Raw genomic sequence first — 27,777 nt, forward strand, 5'->3', positions numbered from 1 at the left:
TACTGTACATTTATTTAATAGATAATATACAGCAAGGGAGGTTATTTAAAGTGTACAGAATAAATGGAACGTACATTAGACTGGGGGGGGCAGAAGAGCCATTTGCTTGTCACATTGTACTGCTAAGCTACTAAAAATGCTCAAGGAAACACCTCTATGAAAAGAAAGACAGGAAATAAATCACATTATAGAAATATCAACAGAACAATAAAAGGTTAAAAAAATACTGCTTTCTTACTATACTGGGTCTGGCTGGGATTGAGGTAACTTTCTTCACAGCAGCACGTATGGTGCTGCTTTGCTTTGGATTTGTGGCAGGAACAGTGCTGGTAACACACCAGTGCTTTGGCTTTTGCTGAACATTGCTTGCACAGCATCAAGGTTTCATTTTTTCCCCACTCTGATCGCTCCAGCAAGTAGGCCAGGGGTGAGCAAGAAGTTGGGAGGGGACACAATTGGGACAGCTGGCCAGAACTGACCCAAATGATATTCCAGGCTCCCCAAGAAAAACTGAGGGGAGGCTGGGCAGAGATCTGCTTCTGGGAGGTGGTAATTCCCTTTGCATGACTTGTTCCTACTTACCCTCCTTTTCTTCACTTACAGTGTTTTTATCTCAACCCTTTGCTGTTCCCATTCCCTCCCTCATCCCTCTAGGATGGGAGGAAGGGAGGGAGGAAGCAGCTGGGCAGTGCTTAGCTGCTGGCCAGGGTCAGCTCTGGTAAACTGCAGAATCTGGGCAACTTTTTACTTTTTTTTTCATTATACATTAAGCTTACAAAAGAAAGATTTCACACAGACTACTTATGTTTCTTAAATTTGGGCACACATAACCATGTACATTTTAAGAGTGACCTTCTTCCAATTTTGCTAAGTGAAGTAGTTTTTTTTTCACATCAGTGCTATATCCAGAGTACATATTAACATTTCCACAACTGAACTGAATTATTCAAAGACAAATATGCTCCCCTTTCTCAACCCTTACACATTACACTCTTGGAAGATCTTTTTCCAGATAGAAAAAACCTCCACCCACAAGAACGTGCATGCTGTATTTTCTCATCAACTATTTCTGCCATGTGAAGCTGTGCTTCCATGTTGCTTTTTATTTTACATATATATATATAAAATATCTTTATTTAGGAACATGGGAACAACTGCTTTAAATGGCAATTACGACTGAACTCAAACACAATAGTGACTATTAACCATCTACATCAAGTAATAAAATACAGTTTTAAGAAGAGGAAAGATAGTCACAATAAAATTCAGCAAACATTTCAACAAAAAAACCATTTATAAAAATTAGTTCTGTATGACTAGGAGATAGAAACATGTTATTTCATAAAGTCTTTAGCTGCTTCTAGTTTTACAATCAGGAAAAAACACTTCAGGGAAAAAAAAAAACAAAAGCAAAAGAGCACAAAGGGTAAATGAAAAGAGTTTTCCTGTCTTCTGGAGTCACAGTTCTAGTGGAAGGTGCTCAGCTTTATTCATTCTCAAATCTGCTGTACGGGTTATCAGAATCCTGAAGAAGACCTGTAAAACAAAACAGGACCACATTTATCACTTTCTTACCAGTATCACATAAATACCTTGAGTTACTGACTTCAATAGGTATTCCATAAAACAAATCCAAAAGGCAATTCCTGTAATAATTGCTCTATTACCTAAACACTCAAGTATTACAATAAATTGAAAGTGTTCTTAAGCATTCGTATTTCTCAGACTATAATCACAAATAAGTATTTCATGTTTTAGCAGGGAGAGAACATTTCTGTATGAAAAATTATTTCTCATTTGTGAGATATATCCTAAAAAATGCACTTATGAGAGTCAAGTTGACAAAAATCTAAGCATAGAGATGGGTCAGGAAGAACAGATTCAGGCTTGCCAGTTTATAAATGCAAGTGACTATAAGATCATCATCCTTTTAAAATGTAAGATGCTGCTACTTTGACTTAGTTCTACTTCGATTATACCCAACCATCTGTCACATTCAGCCACTTACAGCTTTTCTGCAACAGGACAATAATCTCTAAGAACAAATGAAGATGACTTCTACATGCACTAAAACCTCCAGGGACCAGAAGAAGAGCATCACTTAATCCAGGTTGCAGTATGTTTCCATCATGAAGATTCTTAATGACTTTACCAGAATATTGTCACAGTAAGCACTGCAAAGCTATCCAATTATTCTGAGTGTCTGGATATGCAGACCATCCTCTGTAAGGGTTAGCTGAGCAATCACTGTTCCACATAGTAATTATTTCAAAGAGACTTGAAACCACCCACCAGATTTGGAGTAGGTAGAAGCACATACTAAAAATAAAGGAGTCCTGTAAGAGTCCAGAGGCTGACCTTTTGTTGTGCAAGAACAAGAACACTACTGCTGTCTTTTCTACTGGGGTTTTTATACTGATGTCTGGCAAACCTGGACTCTTCTCTAGTTCATTTGTTCAGGCATGGAGACATAACGACAGTGCAGCCAGGCAAATCACAAATGTTCAGATTCACAATAGTGAAAACAAAATTACACTGGTCACTGCCAAACCTTGTAAGAACTCCCCTCAGACCTTTTCACACCATACCTCTTTTCCACATGCACCTGCACACATATATTGAACATTCACTATTCTACCTGAAAGTCAAAAGCTAATGGTGCCGAAGGCAGACTAGACTTTTGCCTACCTTGTTGCAGTTGGAGAGCTTCGTTTGAACTGCCTGGTTATTTTAAGATTCCAATCAAGAAGCACAACTGCTTAGTGCTGATTACTGTATGAGTTACTGCAACTAACTACCTGATAGGGAACAGCAAATATTAAGGAATAAGTATGAAAAGTCCTATAATCACTCAAATATACAAGATTACGAGCAGTCAGCTTGTAAAAGGTTAATATCAAAACCAGCCCTCATACAATGTCTCTTACTTGTGAAAAAAGAAGCAAGGCAATCACATTTATAAAGCCTCTGCCAGGTAACACGAAATACATCCTATTTACCTGGTATAGTACCTTGCATCAGAGGCACTATCCCCTTCTCTAATTGTTAAAAAAAAAATTACACATTTGTGTAATAAGAATATGCTTAGGTTGAAAATTATCTACAATATTTAGAGATTTTGAAATGTTTATATTTTTAAAGTTTTAGAAAGCGGTTACTTGTCAAATTTTAATCTTACCTTTCATGCGTTTAAACAAAGAATTGTGAGGTCTGTTAAGTCTACTCTAGCTGACAAGTAAGCTAACACATAATAAAAAACCCCTCTTATCCTTGGCCTGCCATTCAACCTTTAGTGCCTTCAGGTAACATTCCTGCATTAATATAAGCCCAAACCACACAGTGAGAAGAAACATTTTCTTTATTTCCAGACCATCACCACCACCCCCTCCTTCCTCCAGACATGTTAATAGTTTGGCAGTTAGAATATATGGATCCTAATACATTTAGTTACCTGAAACACAACTAAGCAGTCCAATTTAAAAAAAAATTTGCAGTACTTCAGTATTTCACCTGTTCCAAATAAAAAACATGTCTACACAACATTTACAGAAGATCAGCATCAATACTAGAAATTACCATTATTATTACAATTGCCATTGCATAAACTCCCTGCATTCATTAAGTTCCACTTAGAAATAAACACACCAAACTTCAGAAACTTTTCCACAAAGTGGCAAGTTGTGGTACCAGACTCCCTGATAAAATTAATGTAGGCTGCATACTTTTCTCTCTATAGAGTCTGGCAAGTGCTTAGTATGTCTTTTTGATATTTCATTCAGGATACATATTCAACATTTCATAGGTCTGAAAGCAGCACAGTAAAAGATACTGTTCTTTACAGTTTAAATTCAATGGAAAAGATTTTCTACATCCAATAATCCAATTTCAAATTAACCAGATGATTGTGTAAGAGTCCTGATAAACTTTTCCTATACCATTCTGAGGAGCAAATATACTTTTCTCTGCCTCTGCCCCAAAACATTTGGCTAAAAAGACATTTTAGAAAACTAATCCTCATATTTCAAGTGAGTGTGTAACTTTTACTCCTCACTGCAAATGTCATTCCCAGTAGTACTTGCTGTCATTTTACTGAATTATGTTTAGGAATGAACAGATATAATCACCACCAACCAGGCATTAGTATGCTTAACTTAAAATCCTCTGATCTGTTTTATTGTACAATACTGAAACTCAACAAGCTTTAAGAACTATGGGTCAATCTAGTGGGAATACTACTGGTCATGACTTCAGAAACTGATCTCCCAGGAAAAATGGAGTCCAAGAGAAATGGCAAGCCTTCCTTCCAAACGAGAATAACCACGGGTTACAACACCTGATACACTTTGTTCTCAGTCTTGCTCTCAAACCTGCATCCAGTGTTTAAATTTCTTTTATCCTCAGCATTCTAAGTACATCATAAGGTTACATTCAGTGAGAGGAGGGAGACAGCAGTTCATCACTTTCACCAGTGCTTACTGAAGAAGTTGTATCAGGCTCCAGTAAGTGGACAAAAACAATCTGGAGAGACATACAAAAAAAGGAGCATGACAAAAAGCTCCAGTCAGCTGCTACAGCTGTTCTTATCTGTGCCTCTCCGAGGAGCTGCGAGCCAATGCTAATGGGACAGCACGTCAGGTTCAGCTAAAGCTCCTGTGCTGCCTTGAACCAGACACGAGTTGTCTCTCCACTGTTTCCCATTTGACATGAGAGCGACTGCCCAACTTGTCATTTACACTCAAAGAAGTTCAGATGTTCAAAGAAGTCAGATGTTTGTAGCTTTAGGAGTCTTGTTTGCAATCAAGTCCATTACATGTTACTTGTGAGCTTGAATATTGACACGCAGGTCACTTAAAAGAACTTTTAACATCTTACTTCTATTTACCCTCATTTTGAGGTTAGTATTTGACCTACTTAGCAGTCAAGTATCTTCTGTTAGCTTGTATGAAATAATGAGGTCTCCTAATATGTAGGAAAAGACAAATGGTAAGAAATTAATACTTCTTTCCAGCATCTTCATTTATATTGTATACCATCTAATTATGCAGGTTCTCAGTCACTGAGATCTGACTCTCATCACATATCAGCACTGACCAAAATCAGAATTAACAACTGAAATATTTACAAAAGTCTATGTTTGGAAAAAACCCAACTTAGTTTACTGCATGTCTTCATCCTTTATTAAATGTTTCCTTTTTATTTTTAACCTCCAGATTGATGACTGTATTCTTGACAACAAACTAAACAGCTTTCAGTGTACAGCAATGCAAGGTTTTCCTACCTTGCATTCAGAACAGTAAAGAAGGTCAAGGCAAAGTACCTACCTTGAACAGGAGCAACATTTACTGTGACAAACTACTGAATATAAAAATCAATGTCTCACATAAAACAAAGGAGATAGGATTACATATCATTAAAATAGTTGATCAAAACCTTTGCAGAACTGAAGCAATGAAATGGTAGTAATTTTGTAAAAATTAAGAGAAAGAATCCTTTTACTAATACCAGGCAAGATCCTGAAATAAATAAATAAGAAAGCAGATCTATACTAATACTATACTGAACACACAATAGGAGCAAATGCAGCAGGAATTAAATTGTAGCTCCTTTGTATAATGCACAAGCTGCAAAGTCTTCTGAATTCTACTTTAAATTTTTCCTAAGAGTCAACATATAATTTGTGTAATCATATTGCATTCATATATGTGAGCAAATGAAAAATACTATGAAATTGTACAACAAAGAAACAATTCAAAGTGTGTACTCCTGGTTGCTAAAGCTCTCTATTGCTTCCAATGCTCCCAAAGGACTGAGGCTAGAGTGACACCTGCAATGCATTATAAATGTGTAATTACCATTTAAATGGAGTATGGAAAGCTGGTGGATGAAATGGGAAAAGGCATTCCCTTAAAGCCAACCAAATACTGAAATTTCGGGCATGATCATCTTAATCTACAGAGTCAGGTTAACAAAGTCATTGTTGTTCTGCCACTCACCCATGCCTACTTAACTGAGAATCCACTCTGCAGTGTGTAAGAGTGTAAAGTAATCTAGTGACTCCATAATTATTTGCAGCAATTTTTATTAGAATTTGTTTAATATGCTAACATCTATATTTTCTAGACAGTAAAAAATGAGGACAGAAGATCCAAGTCTACTCTATGTCTCATTGAATTATTCTGACAATCATTTGTCTGCATATTATCAGAACACAACCCATATATGTAATAGCATTATATTTAGGGATATTTCAAAATTTATACATATTTTGTATTTAATTTTTACTCAGTTACATACATCCTTTCAGGATGTGCCAATTATTTATGTAAGAATTAGGTTTTTCTTTAGGACAAAAATTAATGATGAGAATCCAGGCCTCAAATTGGTATATCTGATAACATAAATTAATATTTGCTTAGGCAATAAAGCAAACCTGCCAATAAATAAGCTTTATACAGAAGTTTGCTATTAAAATTTAAGTTTTATAGTCCAACTGCAATCTTATGCAGGTAAAATGCACTGCAAAACGTAACTGCAATAACTGCAAGAAGATGTTGGTATGAACTTGTTTCTAGTTAAGTCACTGACAGACTAACATGCTTCAAGCAGAGGCAAAATGACACCGGCTCTCATATGACTGTGTGCACAGTACAGCTACAAGCAAGATTTATTGAATTTGGTGTATGTATTCCAGAGGCACTGATTATGCAGTTATTTACTTCAGGAAACTCAGGTACTCCAACAAGATAAAGCAAAGGATCTTGCAGAAGTCTGAAAGTTAAGCACTGAAGAGAGAACTGTCTTCACTAAAATGTAGGGCCATCCACTGACTGAACACAGCCTTCTGAACATTCCCAGTGCAGTGTTTTGGTACCAGAACTGTGACACTGAATTCAGGACCTGTCCACTCTTGGCTGTATCAAGGAGATGCAAAGGTACATGCATGTCTGCACAGAGTGCTGCAAGTTGTGAGGACATAGCCATTGTCCTAAGTTCTTGACCAGATCTACCCCAATGATTCAAACTTGTTGAGATTGACTCTGAGGTCTCTTCTAAGGAGAAACAAGCACAAAAAGCCTCCGTTGTTTTATTTTGCTGTTTGGATTTTGTTTGCTTTTTTACACCTGAACTGTTGTTGTCAACCACTCAAACACCTCTAGAAACTGAATTGTGGTTGGTATACAGGGTCAATTATCCTATAAAATACCACAGGACTGAACTTCAATGACTGATGTTTAACAAAAAATTTCTTCCAGTTTCTATAACATCCTGTAGCTCAAGCTTCAGTGTAGTTTTTCTCCATTCCAGCAAAGGAACACTGTTTTGCAAACGCTCTCCAGGCAGAGAATTCCCTATAGAGATTGTCTGTATCACTTCTGCATCAGCCAAAGGGCAGGCTGCAGATTCATGAAGACATCCCCAGACTCTGCCCATCAGTTTAACAAGAGGATGAAAATTAACGGCTTTGAGTGACTGTTCAGACCCCTAGAATCACCCCCTCTGACATTAGTGCAATTTGCATAATAAAAAATGCAGCAGAGTTTTAGCATATCTTTCTCTGCATACACAGTACTATTAACCCTATGAACAAATCAAATGAAAAGTGCAAGCACTGACAAGCCTACATAATAAGCCTCCTACACAGCACAGCAGGTCCTACAGTCTTGTGATATTCTACTACTGGACCATAGCTCCACTTAAAAACAAAGAAAAAAATAACAATTTTAATCCCTACATTAGGCTGCACCCTCCACCCTTCTTTTCCAATCTTGATTTAAAAAGCTTCCTATCTGCTAGCCAGTCTACCCTCCTTTAATAGCCATGAGTCTAGTGGCAAAGCTCAACTAGCTTGATTTACCACATTCAAGAACAAACAAAAGAGCCCCCCAAATCAGTACTCCTACTTAGGAACAGAAAGAATCACTTATTTTAATCAATATATTTAAATGCCCATCCCAAGCAAACACCCCATCCAGCACACTGTGTCTTGCCCAGTGGGAGCTCAGTGCAGGAAGAGAACAGGCGCATAATAGTGCTGAGATCAGGTGCTCAGGTGTCAGAAGACATGCATCAGTGGGAAACTGGGCTTGATTACTTCTCCTGCTCATAAAGCAGCTTGTTTCTGCTGTGAATTTTAATAATAATTAGGAAAAAGGAATCCATTTAGATACAGAGTATCAAAACAAGATAACACATACCATACTTCTTACGTATTTCATCATGCTTCAGTTTTCTTTCATGTTTCCTGCAAGAAATAAAGGCATCAAAAGAACATTCAGACTGTTTTGAGCTGTAAGCAAAATATAATTACATCTAAAACGGACAACAGCATCTTTTACATAAGTATGCAATTACAAATTTTTAAAAAATCACATTCAGCAGGTACAGATCTTATCTTTCTATATACACTTTATGCATCTGTAAGACTCCCTATAACTTCTGACTAACCAATAATGTCAAAATAAGATGTATTAAAATAAACAATAAGAAATACTGTTTTTTCTACATAAAAGTAATGCATCCACATATATTTATATATACACCCACTGAGGTATTCATGTCTACATAACAAGCAAGGCACTACACTATGCTGGAAGACTCCCTAATGCTTTCCAGCAGGGAGCATAATTGTAAAATTTAGCTGTGAATACAGTACGTTTCAGAATCCTAATTCACTGTAAGAATTCTAAAAAGACAAAATGTGTATTACTGTTTTGTTTAAGCTGTATAGCAAGTGTAAGTGAAAACTACTGGTGTCAAAAATCCAGCATGGCATCCATGCAGAGAATAAATTAAAATATTGTGCTATACAGAAACTGTTTTTTACGTTTCTGATCATAGGACAGTTTTCAAGACTGTATCTAATATTGCCAAACTTTAATTGCATAAACCAAGGGCCTGATGAATCAATTTCTTCTTCCCCTTTGCAAAGGTGAAGGGGGAAAAAAATAAAGGATGTTTAAATGGAAGTCATTCCATCATTCCTCAGATAGTTTTCCTATATTTCAAAAGAAGCATATATTTTGCTTAGTTTGAAAAACAAACACAAAAGCTTCTACATATCTGTTTCAGAAGTATAATCCAGAATCTATATATTTTTAGGAAGGGACATAGAATTTGGCAAAACAATGTTCCTCTAACAAAAATTTAAAAATACACCATTTGCTGTCCCTGTCAAAATTCAATCCAGCTAAACAAGTTGTGACTTTTGCTGAATTCCAATTTGCACATATTCAGTAGAAAGCTGTTAAGCACTGACAGCTTAATTCACCAAAGATCCCAACTGCCCTATGCATATTCCACCTCCAAACAATTCCTACTGCTAAACAGATCCTGTGTGTCCTCAGAAGCAATTATCCTGCTTCCTACAGAGCTGAAGGGCTGAACTGGCCTTTCCCAGCAACTGCACTTCTGGAAAAGCAAGCACATAAAGCATAATGAGGAAAACCAAGCAAGACAGACTCAAAATCTTCCACTTCTATTTCCCTGAGATAATCAATCTCCCTTACATCCCTTTCCACTATTAAGCCCAGGCTGCACAGTAAAGAACTTGACCAAATGCAGGAGGAGGAACTGGTGAGTTAGGGTGATGAAATTCATGTAGATGAAGACAGTCAGGACTGAGATGTTGAAGAGAACAGAAAAAGGACAAGACAAATTGACCTACTGAGGGTAACCTGACAATAAGATTTATGCTTTTTGTGTTACATAAGAGGAAGACATTAAATGAGGCAAGGGATCTCAGGAAGAAAATAAGAGAAATTCTGCTAAAAGCAGCCTCCTCCTGTATAAAGCCAAAACTTTCTTCTGTATAGTTTTCATGTGATATCATGTGATCATAAACCAGGTTTGTTATTGGTGGTACTAATGGCATTTCTTCACTGTTTTGCCTACCCTATGTGAAGTAATGGAGACTCACTGCTGCACTTTCAACTGACAACAGTACTTCAGCAGTCAGTCTGAATCAGTTCTGAACTCAGAAAGCACTAAGAATCTGCATAACAAGGGAGAGTGGAAAATCATGCTGTGCAAGCTTTACACCTCAGAAACACTTCAGGATACTTCCCTAGGGTATTCAAAACAAACCACCAAACACTTAGTTAAATTTGAAGGGTAAAACCATTATTATCAGTGAAATGTTCAAACTCTGACAGGTAGCCACGACTACATCACTTCACCTGTGACTAAATCCTTGCACAGTAAATAAGGCTTAGGCACATATTGACCGAGGAGAATCAGACGCAACTCTCGGTTGTCCCAAGGAGAGCAGTGAGATATTTCTTTGCTAACTCTTTTAGTTGCTAGATATTGGGCTACTAATCGGGATACATATATATATAATATATATTTTATTTTGGTTTTGTTCCTTTTCCCTTCCCCCTTCCCTTTCCCTCGTGAAATTGTATATAACTGTAATATAAGTGTAAATATATTTATATATATTGCTTTAGCTGTCTCTCTCTCGTTTCGGTTTTCTTGGTTGATTTTCTCCCTCTTCTCCCTGAGGTTTGGGGGGGGAGGGGGACGGGACTTCTGGTGGTAAGGTTTGGAGACTTGGCAGGGAGCCAGCTTCAAACCGTATCAACATCACAGTGCTACTTCAGAGTCATAATCATCATCAGATTCAGGGCAAACAGTTACTGTACTTGCCTATATAACCTGTCAGTTCAGAAAACAGTTGCGTGGAGTTGAGTGATTCTCTCAGCTCCTTCCAGTCAGATACATGAGCAACAGCAAGTGCATCTGTAAGACCACCTTACTAACTTCCATTTTTCTGCCCAGTCAGAAACGTACCTGCCTTGTCTCCTTATGTACATCTGTAATAGAGAAACTTTATATCTTCATGCAAGAGCCCCACGAGGATCCTCATGTGGAAGCATGCCTTGCTCCCTAACTCCCTGCTCATATTAACAATCAATTCAAGTTCAGGAGAAAACAGCAGGCATCAGGCAGGCAGTGAAGGTGCCCACCTGTTACTTGGCAGATGAGTCTTCAGAGAACAAAACCAGGAAGTGGCAAACCTAAGACTAATTTCCTTGTCAGCATGTGGGGATTCAAACCCATACCTGACAGCTAGGACACTCTTGTCTTGCTGAAGGCTAATCCACTGTGAATGTCAAAACTGAAGACCTTGAAAGGAAGTATGATTCAAAAGGTACATCTCGTTTGTACCAGGCATCAGTGCCCTATCTATGAAAATTGTTTATCTAAAGAAAAATGTAAAACCCACCAAAAGTCACAGTAGAACTAAGCTATAAAAATCTACATCTGAAGGAATGCAGTTCTCACTGAGAAACACTGTATGAGGGCTGACTCTTGCACTTCTTTTTACACTGTGATACAGCTTTAGCAGAAAGGATGGAAATATGAAATTAGGGCTACAATGAGATCTGAGCCAAAGTTTTCAATTCCTGAGCCAAATTTTGAATAGGTATGTCACTATCAACTTCTCTACCTTTCCCAGACAGATTTTAAAAGAAAAAGAACCAATAACCAAATGAATCCAACAAGTGGGTCTCAACTCTTGATTTCAGCCTCGCTTGGTCATTAACTCATGCCACAGGCAGGCATCAGTCCAGAAGAGACTAGACAAGACTTCAGACACTTTCCTCCTGTTTGCTCTTGGCTGGCACAGAGTACTCACGGTACCTGCCACACTGAGCATCAACCCATTTGCTCCCTGTTCACTTACAAGAATACAGGCTCCTAATCAGGTTCACCAATCTCACATTAAGCCATGTTTTGTAAAAACCTGACACTGTCATACCTAACTCCACAATGTTTCTTTGTTTAGTACTCCATGTATTCCTCAGAAAGGCAGAATACTCCAATAGCACCAAGAAGCATGTCAAGCTGTCCAGACTCACCTCTGAAGAGACTGTAGTCTTCTTTCCTCTCTCTTCCTAGCTAGTTGCTCTTCTTCTTCATCTGGTCTACTAGAAAAATAAGGAGGAAAGTGTAAGAGGAGGAAAAAGCAACTTCACTGCTAAGCAATCACTATTTAGTCACTTGATTTATTTTCAAAAAGAATTTATAGTCTGAACAGAGATACTTCACAGTCATGTAAAATTTAATTGCTGAATAGTATAATTGACAAGTTTCTGTAACTATCCTTTCACATTTTATAATATCTAAATGCTCCACTCATTGTAGCCATGTGCCCTTCAGCCTCCACAGGGCAACTTGCAGCTTCTTAGGAACAGGCTGCAGACTGTTCCAGAAACAGGCCTTGTATTTGCCATTTTCCCCACGTGTCGCACCCCATTTTAGAGTAAATGTACTGCATGTGCACAGCTAAGTCCATTGTTGTCCCCTGGAAGAAGATTGATGGTTCATAAGCCTGTGATGCCAGAACAATTTATCTTTTCAACAACCATTGCTATCCAATCTCAAGCTGCCCCCAGGAAAGCAGTCTGTTCTGGAATGAACAAGGATTTACCTGAGTGCATCAGCTGTGTGATTCTGGGAAATGCTGAGCCTACACAGTACATCTGGGCTGTGCATGTGCTGATATGCTCTACTGAATATAGGCACTTAAGCTTTGTGACCTGCTTTGGGAAAAGTTCAGCTTCACTTAATCATTAGACAGACTATAAGAATTGTAGAATGCTAAAACAAATGCCAAATGTTTTTGTCTTTAGTTTTGTCCTGATACAATTAACGACAGCTCTTCATCATTAGTAAATGGACAACTGCCATGCTTCCCCAGGTGCTAATCATCTTCCAGAAGTGAATGCACTTCTGAAGATGTCCGAGATGAATATTTACAATATTAATATACCTGAAGAGTTGCAGCACCACACATCTGCAGCAACCAGCCTACAAGCTAAGCAAGGGTGACATCCAGTGGTTAACTACAGCACGTCAAATACTTTAAAATACAAAATTCAGACACCAGAACTGGAAATCTGAACTCGATTCTTTAATGTGCTCAATCAGTCCAAATATCTCTGAACATTTCAGTAATTTCAATACAACCCAGTAATTCTGAATCCATGCAATGTTTCCTATAAAAATTTTCCAGTTCCTCCTTTTGCCACATAAAGAATCAGAAAAATCCTGTGGGAGTTTAGCAGCAGGAAACACATGCAACAGGTCACACTTACTGGAAAACTATGTTAGACCCTTCTGTAAAATTAATCAATTCCCCATACTAGCATGTCGAGGAAGACTAGAAGCTCCCATTCTTGGGCACCTTTCTGTAAAACTACTTTACTGGAGACTCCAGCATCTTATAACTATGCAATAATCTCACTTCACATTGGTGTTGCAAAATATGAAAACATCAAATAAATAAAATGCTGGTATATGATTCAGAAAATACATTTCTTCCCTATAATTAAAGAGCATTAAATATCTTCTAATTTGTAGATACTTTGAGGAGATGGAGTTTTTCTTCAAAATTCAGAAAGTCTGAGATTATACAATTAAAAAAAGTGGTTGGTAACTGAAGTTCAAGAGAGTCCATTTACTATAGTTTCATGAATAATTACTATTCATGCAACTATCTCAAGTGCATGGAACCAGACTATCAGAAGTCCAAAACCACATGATAAAAATAATGAACCAAAATAATGCAACAACAGTCCTAGAATTCCTGTGGTAGGAATGGAGACGGGTGAATCACCTACATCCCTGATATGGGGGTTAACGCATTTAAGTATTCTCTGTGTTCAAGGAAAAGGGAAGTGATGGCTTCCTAAACACTTAAACACTGAAACACCACAGCTTAAGAACTCCCAGGAGGAATACTGATCCTTCTGCAAAAGTTTACACCTGAGATCTCAGATAACACCTAAAGAGTGAATAAAAGAGTAGATTTCTATAAACTTTCCTTCCTCCAATTCATAAAAAGAAATTGTGTGGAAAATCAGTCCACTAAAATGAGGAAGAAGAGAGCAAAAGAATTCCTGCTAAGAATCAGTGGGTTTAAAGCCAGTAATACATCAGGCTTCAGTGTAATAACACATTCTGAATCCTCCTGAAATAAGCTGGACCCCACTTTGACAAGACCTTTAAATCCTCTAAGGGTCAGAAGATTAAGCCTGACACCTTTGGAATCCTGGCATAAGATGACTCTCAACTAACCCTCTATTTGTAGAATTAAGATGTTGCAGTACTGATTGACAACTTAGCTACTAAAACTGAAGTCTGGCACAAATATCTCTTTTCACAAGATTCAAGCTTTATTTGTTGGCATGTCAGCCACAGGGGCCTACTCAGTTGTTCTGCAGAGGATGTTGGCAGATCTTACATAAGATCTAAACCTGTTCTATACACCTTCAGGGCTTATCAGCACAGGGCTAAAGAGTTATCCATGTCCACACTAGGGCAGACTTGGTAGACCAACCTACCAGCAAAACAGGTGCATGAATCTTCCTCAAGGAAGAGAGGAAGGAATGAGACATTATTTACAATTATTTTCTCATTTCTTTAAAGTCACAGATGTACTGTATTTCTCTGGCTTGAAGGTTAGCACAAAACACTGTACAGTTATGTAAGTTCTTTAAAAAAACCCCAAACACAACCCTCAAACAAGAACAATGAGTCACATGTACTTGAAAATGTATAGAAATTACTTCAGACCAAGAAATAAGGTCCAAGTTTTATTCATATCAGAAGAACTGAAGGACGTAAGGAACAGAGATAGATGAAACTACACTGCCCAGAAAGCTGAGCTTTAAACTTTAACGGCTTTCCAGGTGTTTCAGTAGGGAATAAGGACTGATCAGTTCACAAGGCAGCACTGACTTACCTAGTTTAGCTACTCATCAACTAATTCCCTCTCTTTGAAGGATATTAGCTAATTAGAGAAGCCAGTTAAAAAAAAAGAGTCCTCCAAGAACATTTAGTTTTTGCAGTATTACTTTACTCAAAAGTAAGTCAGTCATTCTTAGTATCTTAGAGCAAAAGAAGTATTATCTTACATTTAGAATATTTTGTTCAAGAATATTTTTAGCAAGGATAGCTAATCAGTTAGATACTGACAGATTCTAGAGCAACACTGAAGCATGGATACCAAGTGCTCAGTTACTTGTTATCCACCTGGTCCCTTTTTGCTGCACATGAGCTTGCCTTGAAAGAAATCATTTATTCCATTATCACAAGAAGCAAGGTTTTATTTGGTCATTGAAATATTTCATGTCCAATCTTAATACAAAAGGGTAAAATGTAGAAGTAAGGCAACAGCTTACTTAAACTTGAACACATCAGCACTGTTACCACTAGAAACACCACTTCAGTGTCATTCCAGCATCATTTTCAGTGTCAGTACTGCCTGTCTTTTTTTGCTGTCTTTCTCAAACACATAAAGCAAAGTGACCAAAACTCCTTCCAAGTGAAAATATTCTTAGTGTATTGGAGAGTAAAAATTGCAGGTAGGTAGGAAAGACCCGCACCCAATGTTAGTAAAGGAAACAAATATATGTATTTACCTCCTGGAACGTCTTCTGCAGTAACAGCAGTAACAGCAACAGACTGCTACAGACACCAGAATGAGTCCAGCTACTACAGCTATGGCAATAATTAAAGCCTCAAAATTTACTGAAAAATATGAACATATTCAACTTCAGTATTAACATTTCTCTTTCTGATAATCCTTTGCGGGCATTTTTTCATCTCTATATGCAAAAACCCCCACATAATTCTGTGCAACTACCCCAGTTAAAATGAACATACCACATTCAAATTTTGCTATTATACATAGTCCACACTGAACAGACACTAAGTAAAATTTCTCTTTATATCATTAAGTCATCTGTAATACTTTATGTGTTACATATCTACTGGTGTGATTTCACAGTTCTGTCCTTCTGTGGTAAGACAGCCAAATTTAGCAAATGAAGTTCAGAGAGTCTGTGCTTTCTGATTACATGCACAAGCCAAAGAGTCTGTTACTTCTCTGCAGATCTCATCATCTCATGCCTGGCCAAGGCATAGCCTTCACATATCCTGCCAAAGATTACCTCTCAGCAAGCATTTTTGCTTCTGTGTTATCATTTACTGGGTAAACATAGTTTCTAGTTACAATACACAAGTACATTCCAAAATGTAAATTATGGAAGTAATGCATTTCATCATACCACATTTTTCATTCTGTTACTTCCCTACAAGTTACAAACAATTGTATATAATTCATTCTGTAAAAATAAAAAATTGTTTTAAACAAAATTTAATTTTTTAAGGTATACTATTTAATTGAAGCAAAAAAAAATTTTTGAACCTTTTAACAAAGTACAGAAAAGACTGTCAGTTTTCAATCTGCATTCTTGTCTCCACTACCTATTTCATTTGCTTATTAATTATGAAAAAAACCACAATTTAACTACTTTGTATTACACTGCTTCTATGCTGTTCTTCACTTCATGCTGGTTAATAATTTGTCAACACACCTTATTTCATATAAAATTCTAACTGGAAGCCAGTCATTTGTTTTTAATTTTGACAGCTCCAATATTCACCTTCATTTTCAGCAACAGTGAACAACATTAATCTCTTAATTTTATTTGCTCAAAGAAAAAACAGCACCACCACTGTCACAAGTTAATGAATTTTCCTGCTGTGTCTGAAGGGGACAGTCTCAGTAAGACTATATAACCCCATGGCATGCTGCTGCCTATAATTTGTAAAAAATCTATTAAGGAAATGCGTATTTGAGGATTTTTTTGTTCTTGTTTTGTTTTTTTTTCTGAGAATGTGCTCCATTATGAAGTATTCATTTAGTGTTTAAGCTACAGTCAATATAGAAACACAAATGTATAAGCCATATATGTATAAGCCAAGCTATAAGCCATTTCTACAGCAGGAGTAAACTGTCAAGAACACCCTTAGTATCAGTAGACACTGGTAATCACTGTTTTGCAAAAGGAATGTGTTTCTCTACTCGGTGGGTCTGAGAGTGTTAACCTACTTCATAGCAGCTGGTTTTATGCTGTGCTTTGGATTTCTGGCTAAAAAGTGCTGGTAACACACCAATGCTTTTGGCTGTTGCTGAATAGGCTCGAAGAGCATCAAAATATTCTCTTTTTCCCCCCTTCCCTCTGTTCTCCTCAGTGAGCAGGGCTGGACGTAAACAAGAGACTGCAGAGATCAGGAGGGGATGCTGACAAAACAATTGACCCCAACTGGCCAAAGGGGTATTCCACACCTTATAAAGTTGTGGTCACCAATGAAATTTGAGGTAAAAGAAAAATAACTGCAGGGCATAACTGGGTTCCAAGGCGACTACTGTTTGGGGGCATCAAACCCAGTGGGAGTTTACCACTTCCCCTGCCTGTGGGAGGTGGTAAGCAATTTCCTGCGCTTGACTTTTTTTTTCTCTCCCCCTTTTTCCTTCACTTATTAAACTGCCTTTGTCTCAATCCATGAGTTTTCTTGCTTTTTTACTATTTTCTCCCTCCATCCCACTGGGATCAAGGGAGGGAAGGAGGAAGCAGCTGTGTGAATACTTAGCCATTGGCAGGAGTCAACCCTCCACACTTTCAGAAGAAAAGTTTTCTAAACATTTCATAGTAACAGCATTTACTATGATATTGCAAGCCCAGTTTTCTTAGAAGTGTGCCTTATTACTGAAATGATGTCTCTACTGTACCCTAAAAAAGTTCAAAAGCATAAATATTTTTTCTCAGAAAACAAAGTCCAAAGCCCTTCTGTAAGAATAAAGAATTGATGAAGTTCTCCTGTACTATTCAATCTAGTCACTCTGTTTGCAGGGATCAAGTGGTAATGTTCAGAAACTTCCATGTTCCACTTTAACAGCAATCTTCTCTGCTACTCTAATTTAGACTACTGCATAATCTCTCTGTGCTAAGCGTGGGAACTTTCTTCTAAGTTACAGTTAACAGTCACTGATAGTTCACTCTGAATTGTTTTTGTTCTTTAGCCTCCCAGTGTCCATGAACAAATACACAGAAAGCAGCAAGCCTTTGCTTTGCTAGACTGCAGCTGTACTCTTGTTTCATATGACAAGCTTTCCAATGTCTTATTTGTTCTCTGTTACAATCTAGTTCGAATTTAGCCCGTGGTGGCAGCATATGGTCTGTACCGTATTTTGTAATAAAACATGAAAAGCAAACGGAAATCTAAAAACAATTAAATGATGAAGTACTAAAACCTATGGTGGTCCTCTGCAGCTTCCTTTTTAACCTTATTTAACATTATCTAACCTTATCTACACTGCCTTCAGTGCCCACAGACTACCCTGTTATTTCAGTTGTTTAAGCAAAAATAGCATTCAAAATTCCTGTGTGACTCTGCTCCTGTGGTATTGGTTCACTGCTGCCACAGGAATATAATAAAGGAACTGCAGATCTAGGCAAGTCATCCAACACTTCAAGAAATTTTTAAAAATATAAAAAAGTTTTAAAGCCATTGGATCAACATAACTACACTGGCTGTTTACAAAGATCCTTTCCTTAACAATGACTGTTTGCAAGTCCAGAAGATTAGAGATCATTGCTCCAAATCATAACCACTGCCTTCTCCCCCACCTCTCCACATAAATTACCAGGAAACAGCTCTATCAAGCAACAGGCTTACTTTAATCATACTCATAAGTAACTCTCTACAGCAAAAGTAAAATTAGTACCTACTCCAGCAAACTCCCCATCGAGCATTAGAGAGGGAACACAATGAAGATGGTGGAAGAATGCTTCTTACAGGGTAATCAATGCAAGTGTTGTTGGTGTAACACCAAAGGCACTGCAAAAGGAACAAAAAACCCCCCAATTATTCATCTTCAAAAACAGTTAACAATTTAATGCACCTCTCCAAAGACAGAATTCTTATGTGAGTAACTGTAGAAATGAAAGTGCTATATGTTATCAAGACTACTGAAGTCCTGGTACAATTTCTCAGTAAAACCTAAACTGAATTGAGAATAAGAACATTTTGTACTTAAGGCAACAAATACTTATACTAGCCTGAAAATATACGGGGGAACATATTGAGGTACTCAGTATACTAGATGATAAAATGGACTGGGTTTAAAATTACTGGAATTAACAAGAGGTACAAAATCAGAAAGCCAATTGTACAGGATTTTCAAACACCTGGGATCTTTAAGGAATAAAAATACACTTATAATCTTACTTCAGCCCTGCATTTGATTATCAACAGAAACAAAACAGTAAAGAACCCTTACAATTCTACAGGAGGTTTTGCTGCAAAGTAATAAATGATACAGCCTTATCCAATCTGTGCTGCAAAGTACATTGTGTACCTTACAGTTATGGATACTTTTTAAATTTAAAATTTTTTATATTATAGTTACAATGCCAGCATACCATTTCTGCTTTTTAAGCCATCACTAGGCATCAAGCTTACATTTTGGTTTTCTTCTGCAAAAATAAATACTTATTCAAAAGTCCTTTACCACACAACTAAAGCAGTGAAGTAGTTTTGAACAACAGTAATAGGAATCTTTGACAAAACATGTTTTTTTAGGATTCATTACAGAAAGAGTTCATTGAGGAACTATGCTTTATCTAACAGTACTATCAAGAACATCTCTGTCACACGTCCTCAGTTGCACAAAACCTGTTATCTTCCTCTTAACGGGTTAGAAAACGTTAAATACAAAGGAAACCACTTGTAGCAGATTCTGCTTTCTTGAGAAAAGTGGACACAAGAAAAATGTATTAATATTTTGTAGTTGCTAGACTGTACAAGTTAAACATACCCATAAAGACACATCAACAAAAATAATTAAGAAAGTAGAATAAACTTTGCAAAAAACCCTGCCGCTTTAATCAAGGATGTTAGATAAAAAAAATGCCTTTTTTTAATAGAATATTTAATAAGAATTAACAGTTAAAAAATAATGACTAATGGGAAGCATAGTAAAAGTCATTGTTAAACTCTGAATGTAATGTTGGCCCTGTTTTTAGTAAGAGGCTGGACTAGGTGACTCATGAGGTCTCATCTAACCTGAATGACTGTACTGGTGGTGACGAGGGGCCAGAAAGGCCAGCTGTATCACTGATGGAGACTCCTGCATCTAACTACTAAAAATGTGTCTAGCCCACAAGGCAATACCTGATACAGCTACTGACTGGGGCAGGGGCTGAACCACACGAAAATATTTCAATTTACTCATTCCCAATGCTAAAAATTGAGCTAATTATCAAAATCAAGTTACAAAAAGCCCAACACCTAAACACTCAAGAATGAAACATTTCCTTAACTTTGATCCTCATCTACATAACCTAAAAATGAAGACTGAAAAGACTTTATTTTATTTAGAGGTAAGTCATATATCCTTTGCAGAGTATGCTAGGAACAATGTTCACACTCACATGGCTACCAGTGACTTTATTTTAGAACAGTCTCAAATAGATAATGAAGTGCAACATCATTAATTCAGTCTACTCTCATTTTAAAGATATATTTTCAGTATTAAAAGAGATACTATAGTAACTATGAACACAAAATGAATTCTTCTTCCTCTATATTCAGATAAATGTATGCAAGTGACTGTTATCCCTATCCTTCTCTCCAAAAATTGACTATATTTCTTGATCACAATTTCCTATAGCTGGTTTGAGCTTGCCTAAAATCCACTTTCCACAAGAATTTAGATTCCATACATTTATTATTAGGGCAAAGACTGAAAATGACAAAAATAAACAGCTGAGGGGAAAAGCATATTGGTAGACTACTCAAAAGCTAAAAATGAGACTTTGGAAAATTCTCCAGAATGATGAGGCTCTACACATGCAAACAAGTTTTAAAATGTAGTCCTATCTCTAAGTAGTACTTGCATTACACACTGTCACAGAGTTAGAAATATGAAAACTCTCACAAGGTGTTAATCAATAAATATTTACATATTATCTGGTAAGAGATAAAGTTATCAGATTTTAATATACCTGGTGATCTGCTAATCATAGCAGTAAATATTTCTCTGAAGTAAATAAATTGAGTTTCAGAATTCAACAGTTCTAATCAAAACCCTTATGTGTTACCTTTTAATGTACCATCTTGTGAAGAATAAGATGAAATTCAATAGCCTATCTGTCAAATTACCACTCAGAACTTATTGATAAAAAAACCACAAAAAATAGGTATTCATCGACCCATAATGATGATCAACAAAATTTGAGCATTTTGAATTATAATTTTATTTACCCAAACTAAATTACTACATTTTATGGTTTGTTTGGAATGGTTTTTATCTATTCACCAAACATTTAATTTTCATTTTTATGTGCTGCTGCTATCTATTTTATCACCAATATGAAAACCTGATTTTTTTTCTACTGAAGCAATAAAAGTAATTTCAGCAATCTGTTGCTTTTGTATTGCTCAAAGAAGTGCTGATGGCTTTGTTCTGTAGCCTTTTTTTTTTAATGTATGTGCAAATTGCCTGAATCAAGTCTAAACTCCTTTCTTCAAGGTTAACACTGGTGCTGTTGAAGCAGTTGCCCTGAATCATCCATCATTCTGTCACCAAAACAAACCTGGACACTGTCTTTGGTTTGACAGATTCTGAAAGCAATGTATCTGTTAACTCTATAAGTGTTTTCAGCACACAAACACAGCTAAAGGATTTATTTCTCTCACAGGGTGAACATGTAGCTCTCAGGTTAATAGAAGCTCTGCTCATGTATCTGCAGCAGCACTTATTTGAAGTTAGGGTCACACTACTGCCAGTGCTGAACATTTAACTGGTAATTTTCCTTTTCCTATTGATACTTCTGAACATGAAGAGTTCTTTACACAATGCCATTCTTCTGACAACAAATATTCAGGTCTGACAATACACAATAACCACAGCCATACACGTCAATTAATATTTTTCCCTTAAAAAGCCAAAATATGCATAAGACAAGGAGGTAAGTTCAAATAGTTCTCAGTCTTTCCTAGAGAAAATGTTTTGCAGTGACATATGTAACTTAAAGACGCCTGAAATATTTCTTCTCAGTGACATCTCAAGTTTGAATTTGAAATAATGTCTCACTTTACTCTGCAGGGACTGACACCTTTTGTATGCTTATTACAATCCTTATTGTGGACACAAAAAAGTTTGCAGCAAAGGAGAGAGAAACAAATTCTAATGTTTAAATGTCTGCCCTATTGCAATCTCACAGGAAATCTAAACATTTTGCTACCAGAACAGTGACCCAACCTTCCAGTATTAAGCACATACAGTCTGAGGTAGTCAGTGGAGGGGCCAACACACCTGGACATCTACAAAGTGCTGATCCAATCTGCCTCACTTAAATGGATTCTTGGGGCATCTTCAGAGAAAGGCACTTCCACTTTATTTACATTAATTTCCCAGTTCTTCTTTTCGGTATACAAAAAATCCAAGGCATTTTAGCCACAAAAAATTGAGTTTATCTTGTTCTTTTATAAGATGGACATTTAGCTAAGTGCTGCTCACACAATAAGTCTGAACCAGTACCAACATCAAGTTGCTCAGTTGAGCTATGAAAGCCCTGAGCACACACTGACACTGGAAGCCTGGATTCGGTCTGTCCTCTTCAGACAAAGCAGAGACACACTCTGAGTGACCAAATCATGGAGCACCCTTGGCAAAGTGAAAGCACACTGGCAGCACAGGGGAAGCAGCACATCAGTTGACTTCATCATTCAAATAAGAACAGATAATAGAACTGACTGATCTTGACTTCCTCTTGTTAGGGGGAGTTTGAGTAGATTTGCCATTAAAAAAAACTCAAGAAACTCACAGAACAGTCAAACAAACCCCAACAATTTGATTTCATATGCAGTGGAAATTTTCATCAATCAAAAAAGATGTTAAAAATCTTACCGAAACATTTTTTAGACATTCATCACAGGACTTCTGGGAAAATGCTGAACATGCTAAAAAAACAAACAAACAAACAAACAAACAGAGATTATATATTTATTTTTAATCCACAAGGTCAAGCATTTATCATAACATTTGTCATTTTCTTTTTTCTGGTTCTAGATACAAGCAACAATTTTGAAAGAGGTAATGAAATCTCAGTAATTCCATTCCAGGAGAACTGCAGCAAACACAGATACGAAACATTTAAATTTGACCTCTGATACAGGGAAACAACTCAAGGTTACCTTTAACTTCAATTTTTTTTTTTTTCTCTAAGGACAATATAGGAGATTTAACCCAAAAGCCTCCCTGTATCTCTGCTGAAGTTCTAGGACTTCCACACTTCCATTTAGGGAACATTCTGAATTTTGCAGCTTTGGAACCTTTGCAAAAGCTGACCCTTGTCTAGGGTTGATCCCCTTCCATAGATATTAACCTTTATTCTGGGGGAAAAGTTTTTAAAAGATAAAGCTCTCCAAATAACATGATTTTAAATAATAAAAAACCCCCACCTCCAAACATAGGACACAAGTTAATTTGCAAGTGTTCAACAAGAACTTTAACAGAAGTTTGAAAAGACAAGTGACGTGGAAGCACTTAACGCACATTCTCTTTGGATGTAAAAAAAGAAAAAAAAATTACTGGTGTTCACATTTACTTCATGTAGAAGTACTGCATGTTTATCATCTTAAGACCAGTCTTTTTTTATCCATAACTCAGATATAACTTGTTGCCCACAGGACCACATACATGCCAAAGTCTTGACCTAGATGAACTACTCGAAAGATGAGTGGGAGTCTCTTCTGGTCTGACTCTGGATTTTTCTTCCAGTAACTGCAGTTCCTATTATAATTTTTATACTATTTAATGAAACAAACTTTTTATTATTTCTATAAATATCACAAATACAAGGGGAAGATATCTCCAAATCAGGAATTCAATTATAGCTTTAATGAAAAACTGCATTAGCCACAAGCAGTTATCGATTTGAGCTAAGTTATTTACTTGTGAGACAACTATATATTTCAATATTTTCTTTTCATAATTCAATATTATATCTTTCTGGCACTAATTCCTAACATTAAATGTATTTTATATACTAGTATATTCAGCTTTAATTAATATTTTTGTACAGAAAAACACCCTACTACTTTATCTGGTACCAATTAAATTGTTACCAGTACCAATTAACAGCTTCAGTGTAAGGCCGATATACCAACTCATGGAAAAACAACACGAAAAGCAGCTTTAGAAACAGTTCTCAGTTTAAACTCAAACAATTTCAAATGGGATTATTCCGCATGGAGTACCACCATACTTATTATAAAAATACTTAATTACATTTTCAATTTAAGATTTAAAACACCCAAACAAACTAGCTTTCTAAACATGAATTAGCAAAGCACTGTCAGAAACATGCAAGTACACCAAACAAGATTTAGGTTAGATTTAGATTTCTAAAATGAGATTTAGGTTACATTTTCAGTACCTGAATAATCTACAGCAAAGTGAAGAAATATTCCTTAGATTTTTATCAAACTTTTCATGCTGTTTCTTTTTTAACCGCCTTCCTATTGCCATATTATAGCAGATAAGCTCTACAGACATATAATCAAAAGATGGAGACATGAACTGTTAAAAAAATTAGATTAAACATAAATTCTAGAAGTCTAAAGAACAGCATAAGTCTTAGCAAAAATACTTCCAAATATATCACGATACATATTTCAAAAATAAAAACAACTTTATATACCACTGTTATGAAATTTAACATTACTATAAGTGACTGAAACCAAAATTTTTTCATTCTGCTTTATATATTTCTCCAAATCACATCACTTACAAAGATATATAAATTTCCCACCAGTTACAGTGTTCTCCACAAGAGAAGATGAAAAGAAAAACTGAAAAAGAAAAACACAGCCATCCCCTCCAATCTACCTTGCTAAAGCATTATGTGTACCAGCACATTAAACAAAAATAACTTTGAATTATTGTTTTACATTCAAACATATATGAAGTTGACATTCTCCCTCTAGCATTTCAAGGGTATACTGTACTATCAGTATTGGGGAAAAAGATAAATGTAAACCATACTACCACTATCAACAATAATTCACAATGTATTTTAAACAGTATTTTTCAAACATAGTAATTCCTTCTATACTGCCATATAACATCAGTTTTAATGACCTAACATACAATAAAATGAGAAATCATTTTTACACATCAAGCCTGGTTTACTAAAGCAGGAAGAATTATTTTGACAAATGCAATTTTTACCAAAATAGTTTAGTGCAACACCTTGTACAGAGTGAATTGCAGCTGTATGAAGATTATATTCACACATGATAAGTAAAAACTATTACTGGCCATGCACTTTTATTTTTTAATTACAACTAAAATGCTGCCCAGCCATACAGGAATTGTCCTAAGTTAACTATACATTAACCATCTCTATGATCTTACTTTTTTTAAGAGACGTACTCATGGACGAGGATAAAAAGACAGAACACAGAACAAAGTCTGTTCCTCCACCAAATACAGGCAAAATAGAACAGCACTGACAATAAAACTCTATTTTGCTTAAGAACAGCTTTTCCCCCTTCCCAATATGTATTTATGCATGAAGGTAGTATATGCAGCATTGGGATTTTTTGGTTTGTTTTTTTCTCTCCAGGAAGACAGGAGTCTATACAGCACATACAAGGACTGATGACTGCTGTACGCCCTTAAGATCAGTGAGGAATTGGGGGTGATACCTCTTACCATCCCACTAAAACTAAACAACACAACTGCTCAGACAGACAAAAACCTTCCAACATCTACATTAAGCTTATTCACAGCTGGTTTATTTTAATGTCATTTCTGTCTCCTTTCTTAGGACACCACTATTCTTCAGTGTAAAACAGTTGTTCCCTCCTTCTGGTACACAAGTACTTTCTCCCTCAAGCTTCCTTCTGCTCCAGCGATTAAAGCCATACTCTTCTTGGTACTTTCTGAAATGGGGAACAATACAGCCCTTGTAGTCCTGCTTTATGCCAGTCCAGCCCTGTTGAACATGGGTGCTGAACTGGTGGAATATTTAGCAGGATGGCATACAAGGTCCCACAGTTTTGCAAAACTACCACAGAACTGTCTTCTCTGTCTTCAGGAGAGTATCCCTTCAGTAACTGATATGCATCTGACAGTCAACCAGCCTATCTCCCTACTTTTTTCCAACTGTTTCAATTTAAGATTAGAATAATACATAATAGTCATACGGCATAACAATCTACCTCTTTTTTTTCACTTCAAACATATTTCTAATATTTATTCCATAAAGGTCACCCGCATCTTTCTGTGTAATATCATGTTCCTTCTCCATAACAACCAACCTGTCAAGACCAAATTCCTATACTCCTGTAAGAACAATAATACATTAAAGCTTCTTCCTAGAGAATCCATAAGGAATCCCACTATGAATTCAACAAAGGTTTTGACTTCAAACTCAATCTTTGATTTTGCTTACATTTCTCAGAACTACTAGAAAGAAGCTGATTAACTTGCAGTTGTTGATAGGTTTACCTTTTGTTACTTCGTCTCTAACAGCTGAGGAACACTGACAGCTCCCTTTCTGTGCTGCTTCAAGTTAGCTGTCTCACAAAGTTGGAGACACCCTTTTCGAATATAAACCTTCTCTAAAAGCAACTAAACATCTCAAACTGGAGTCTAGACACACCCATCAAGGTCCACTTGAGATACCCTAATTTAATGCCAACTAACCCAACATGCACCTTTGTGGTCACATCTGTGAGCAGCAACCAAATCTGAGGCTGAGCTTCACCAACTGCCTGCCAAAAACACCTCTGACACAAACGATTTCAAGAGAACAGGGTGGGAAGAGCATCTCCATCAGCTTCTCCTTCCAAGCCACGTTCCTCCTCACCATCAGGACTGAGCATACCTAGGTGACTGTGTGCTCCCGAATGACCCTGCTTGAGCAGGGAGGTTGGACCAGATGACCCACTGCGGTCCCTTCCAACCTGACCCGTCCTGTGACTCTGTGACTGCCGTCCCCGAGCAGCAAAGCTCCCGACACCCCCGCAGGCCGGCAAACCCCAGCGCCATCGGCCTGTCCTTCGGCCGGGAGCGGGCTGTTCCCCCCGCCCCACGGAATCAGCTCCGGGTCGGGGCAGGAGCCCCACGGCGAGCCCCGGGCTCCCCCAGCTCCCCCAGCTCTCCCGAAGGCTCCGGGCAGCGCTGGGCCCCGGCAGGCCCAGGGCCGTCCCCCGCCGTGCCCCGATCAGGGCCGAGCGCGGACCGCGGGCACACCCGCCCGGGAAGGGCCCACGGCCGCACCCGCGGGGCGCAAGGGAAGGGCAAGGAAAGGAACGAAAGGGAAGGCAAAGGAAGAGAACTCCGCGCTCCCGTGCTGCCCGCCTCGCCTTACCCAGCGCCGGCGGAGCCCCAGTGGGGCTCTGCGCCAGCCCATCGCGGCCCGGCCCAGAGGCAGCGCCAGGCCCTGCAGCCACAGCGGCCACCGCCGCGCCTCCATGGCCGCGATCACTCCGGACCGGGCTCGCCCCGCGCCCGGCCCCGCGCAGGCGCCGGAGCCCCGCGGGGCGGAGCGGGCGGGCCCGGCACGGGGCGAGCGGCCCCTCACCTGCAGTCACTGTAGGCCGGTTCTGCGGTACAGCGGGCCTTTTGCCCTCCCTCGAGGCGTGTTGTTCTTTGGATGTGACGCTCTTCTTTTCCTCCCTTTGCAGTGCGAACTCGCCGGTGCCTGTGAGGGCGAGGAGGTGGTGACGATCCTGAGCCCTGGCTCCTGCTTGCTGTTGTTCCTCATTGAGGATGGGCCAGCAGGCTGCCAGAGCCAGCAAAGTCATCCCCAAGCCAGGGCTACCAGAGAAGAGAATAAAGAGATGGGGACAAACTGAAAATTTGCCATGACCTTTCCATTTAAAAAGACTAATGAGTTGTTG

The 27,777-nt window shown here is 37.8% G+C and overlaps 1 protein-coding gene across 1 annotated transcript; it reads right to left on the minus strand.

Annotated features, from left to right (window-relative positions):
- LOC103766715 (pituitary tumor-transforming gene 1 protein-interacting protein) lies at positions 1-27,681 on the minus strand. Its single transcript, XM_029961894.1, has 7 exons — positions 27,459-27,681; positions 22,772-22,824; positions 18,588-18,696; positions 15,432-15,540; positions 11,865-11,933; positions 8,196-8,242; positions 1-1,536 (listed from the first exon to the last, which is right to left on the minus strand). Exons 1-7 carry the CDS (start codon positions 27,679-27,681, stop codon positions 1,487-1,489), a joined length of 660 nt encoding a protein of 219 aa, XP_029817754.1. The 3' UTR covers positions 1-1,486.
- Between the last annotated feature and the right edge of the window lie 96 nt (positions 27,682-27,777).

Source organism: Manacus vitellinus, unplaced genomic scaffold (assembly GCF_001715985.3).
Source record: "Manacus vitellinus isolate BGI_N305 unplaced genomic scaffold, ASM171598v3 scaffold_3_pilon, whole genome shotgun sequence".
Lineage (NCBI taxonomy): Eukaryota > Metazoa > Chordata > Aves > Passeriformes > Pipridae > Manacus > Manacus vitellinus.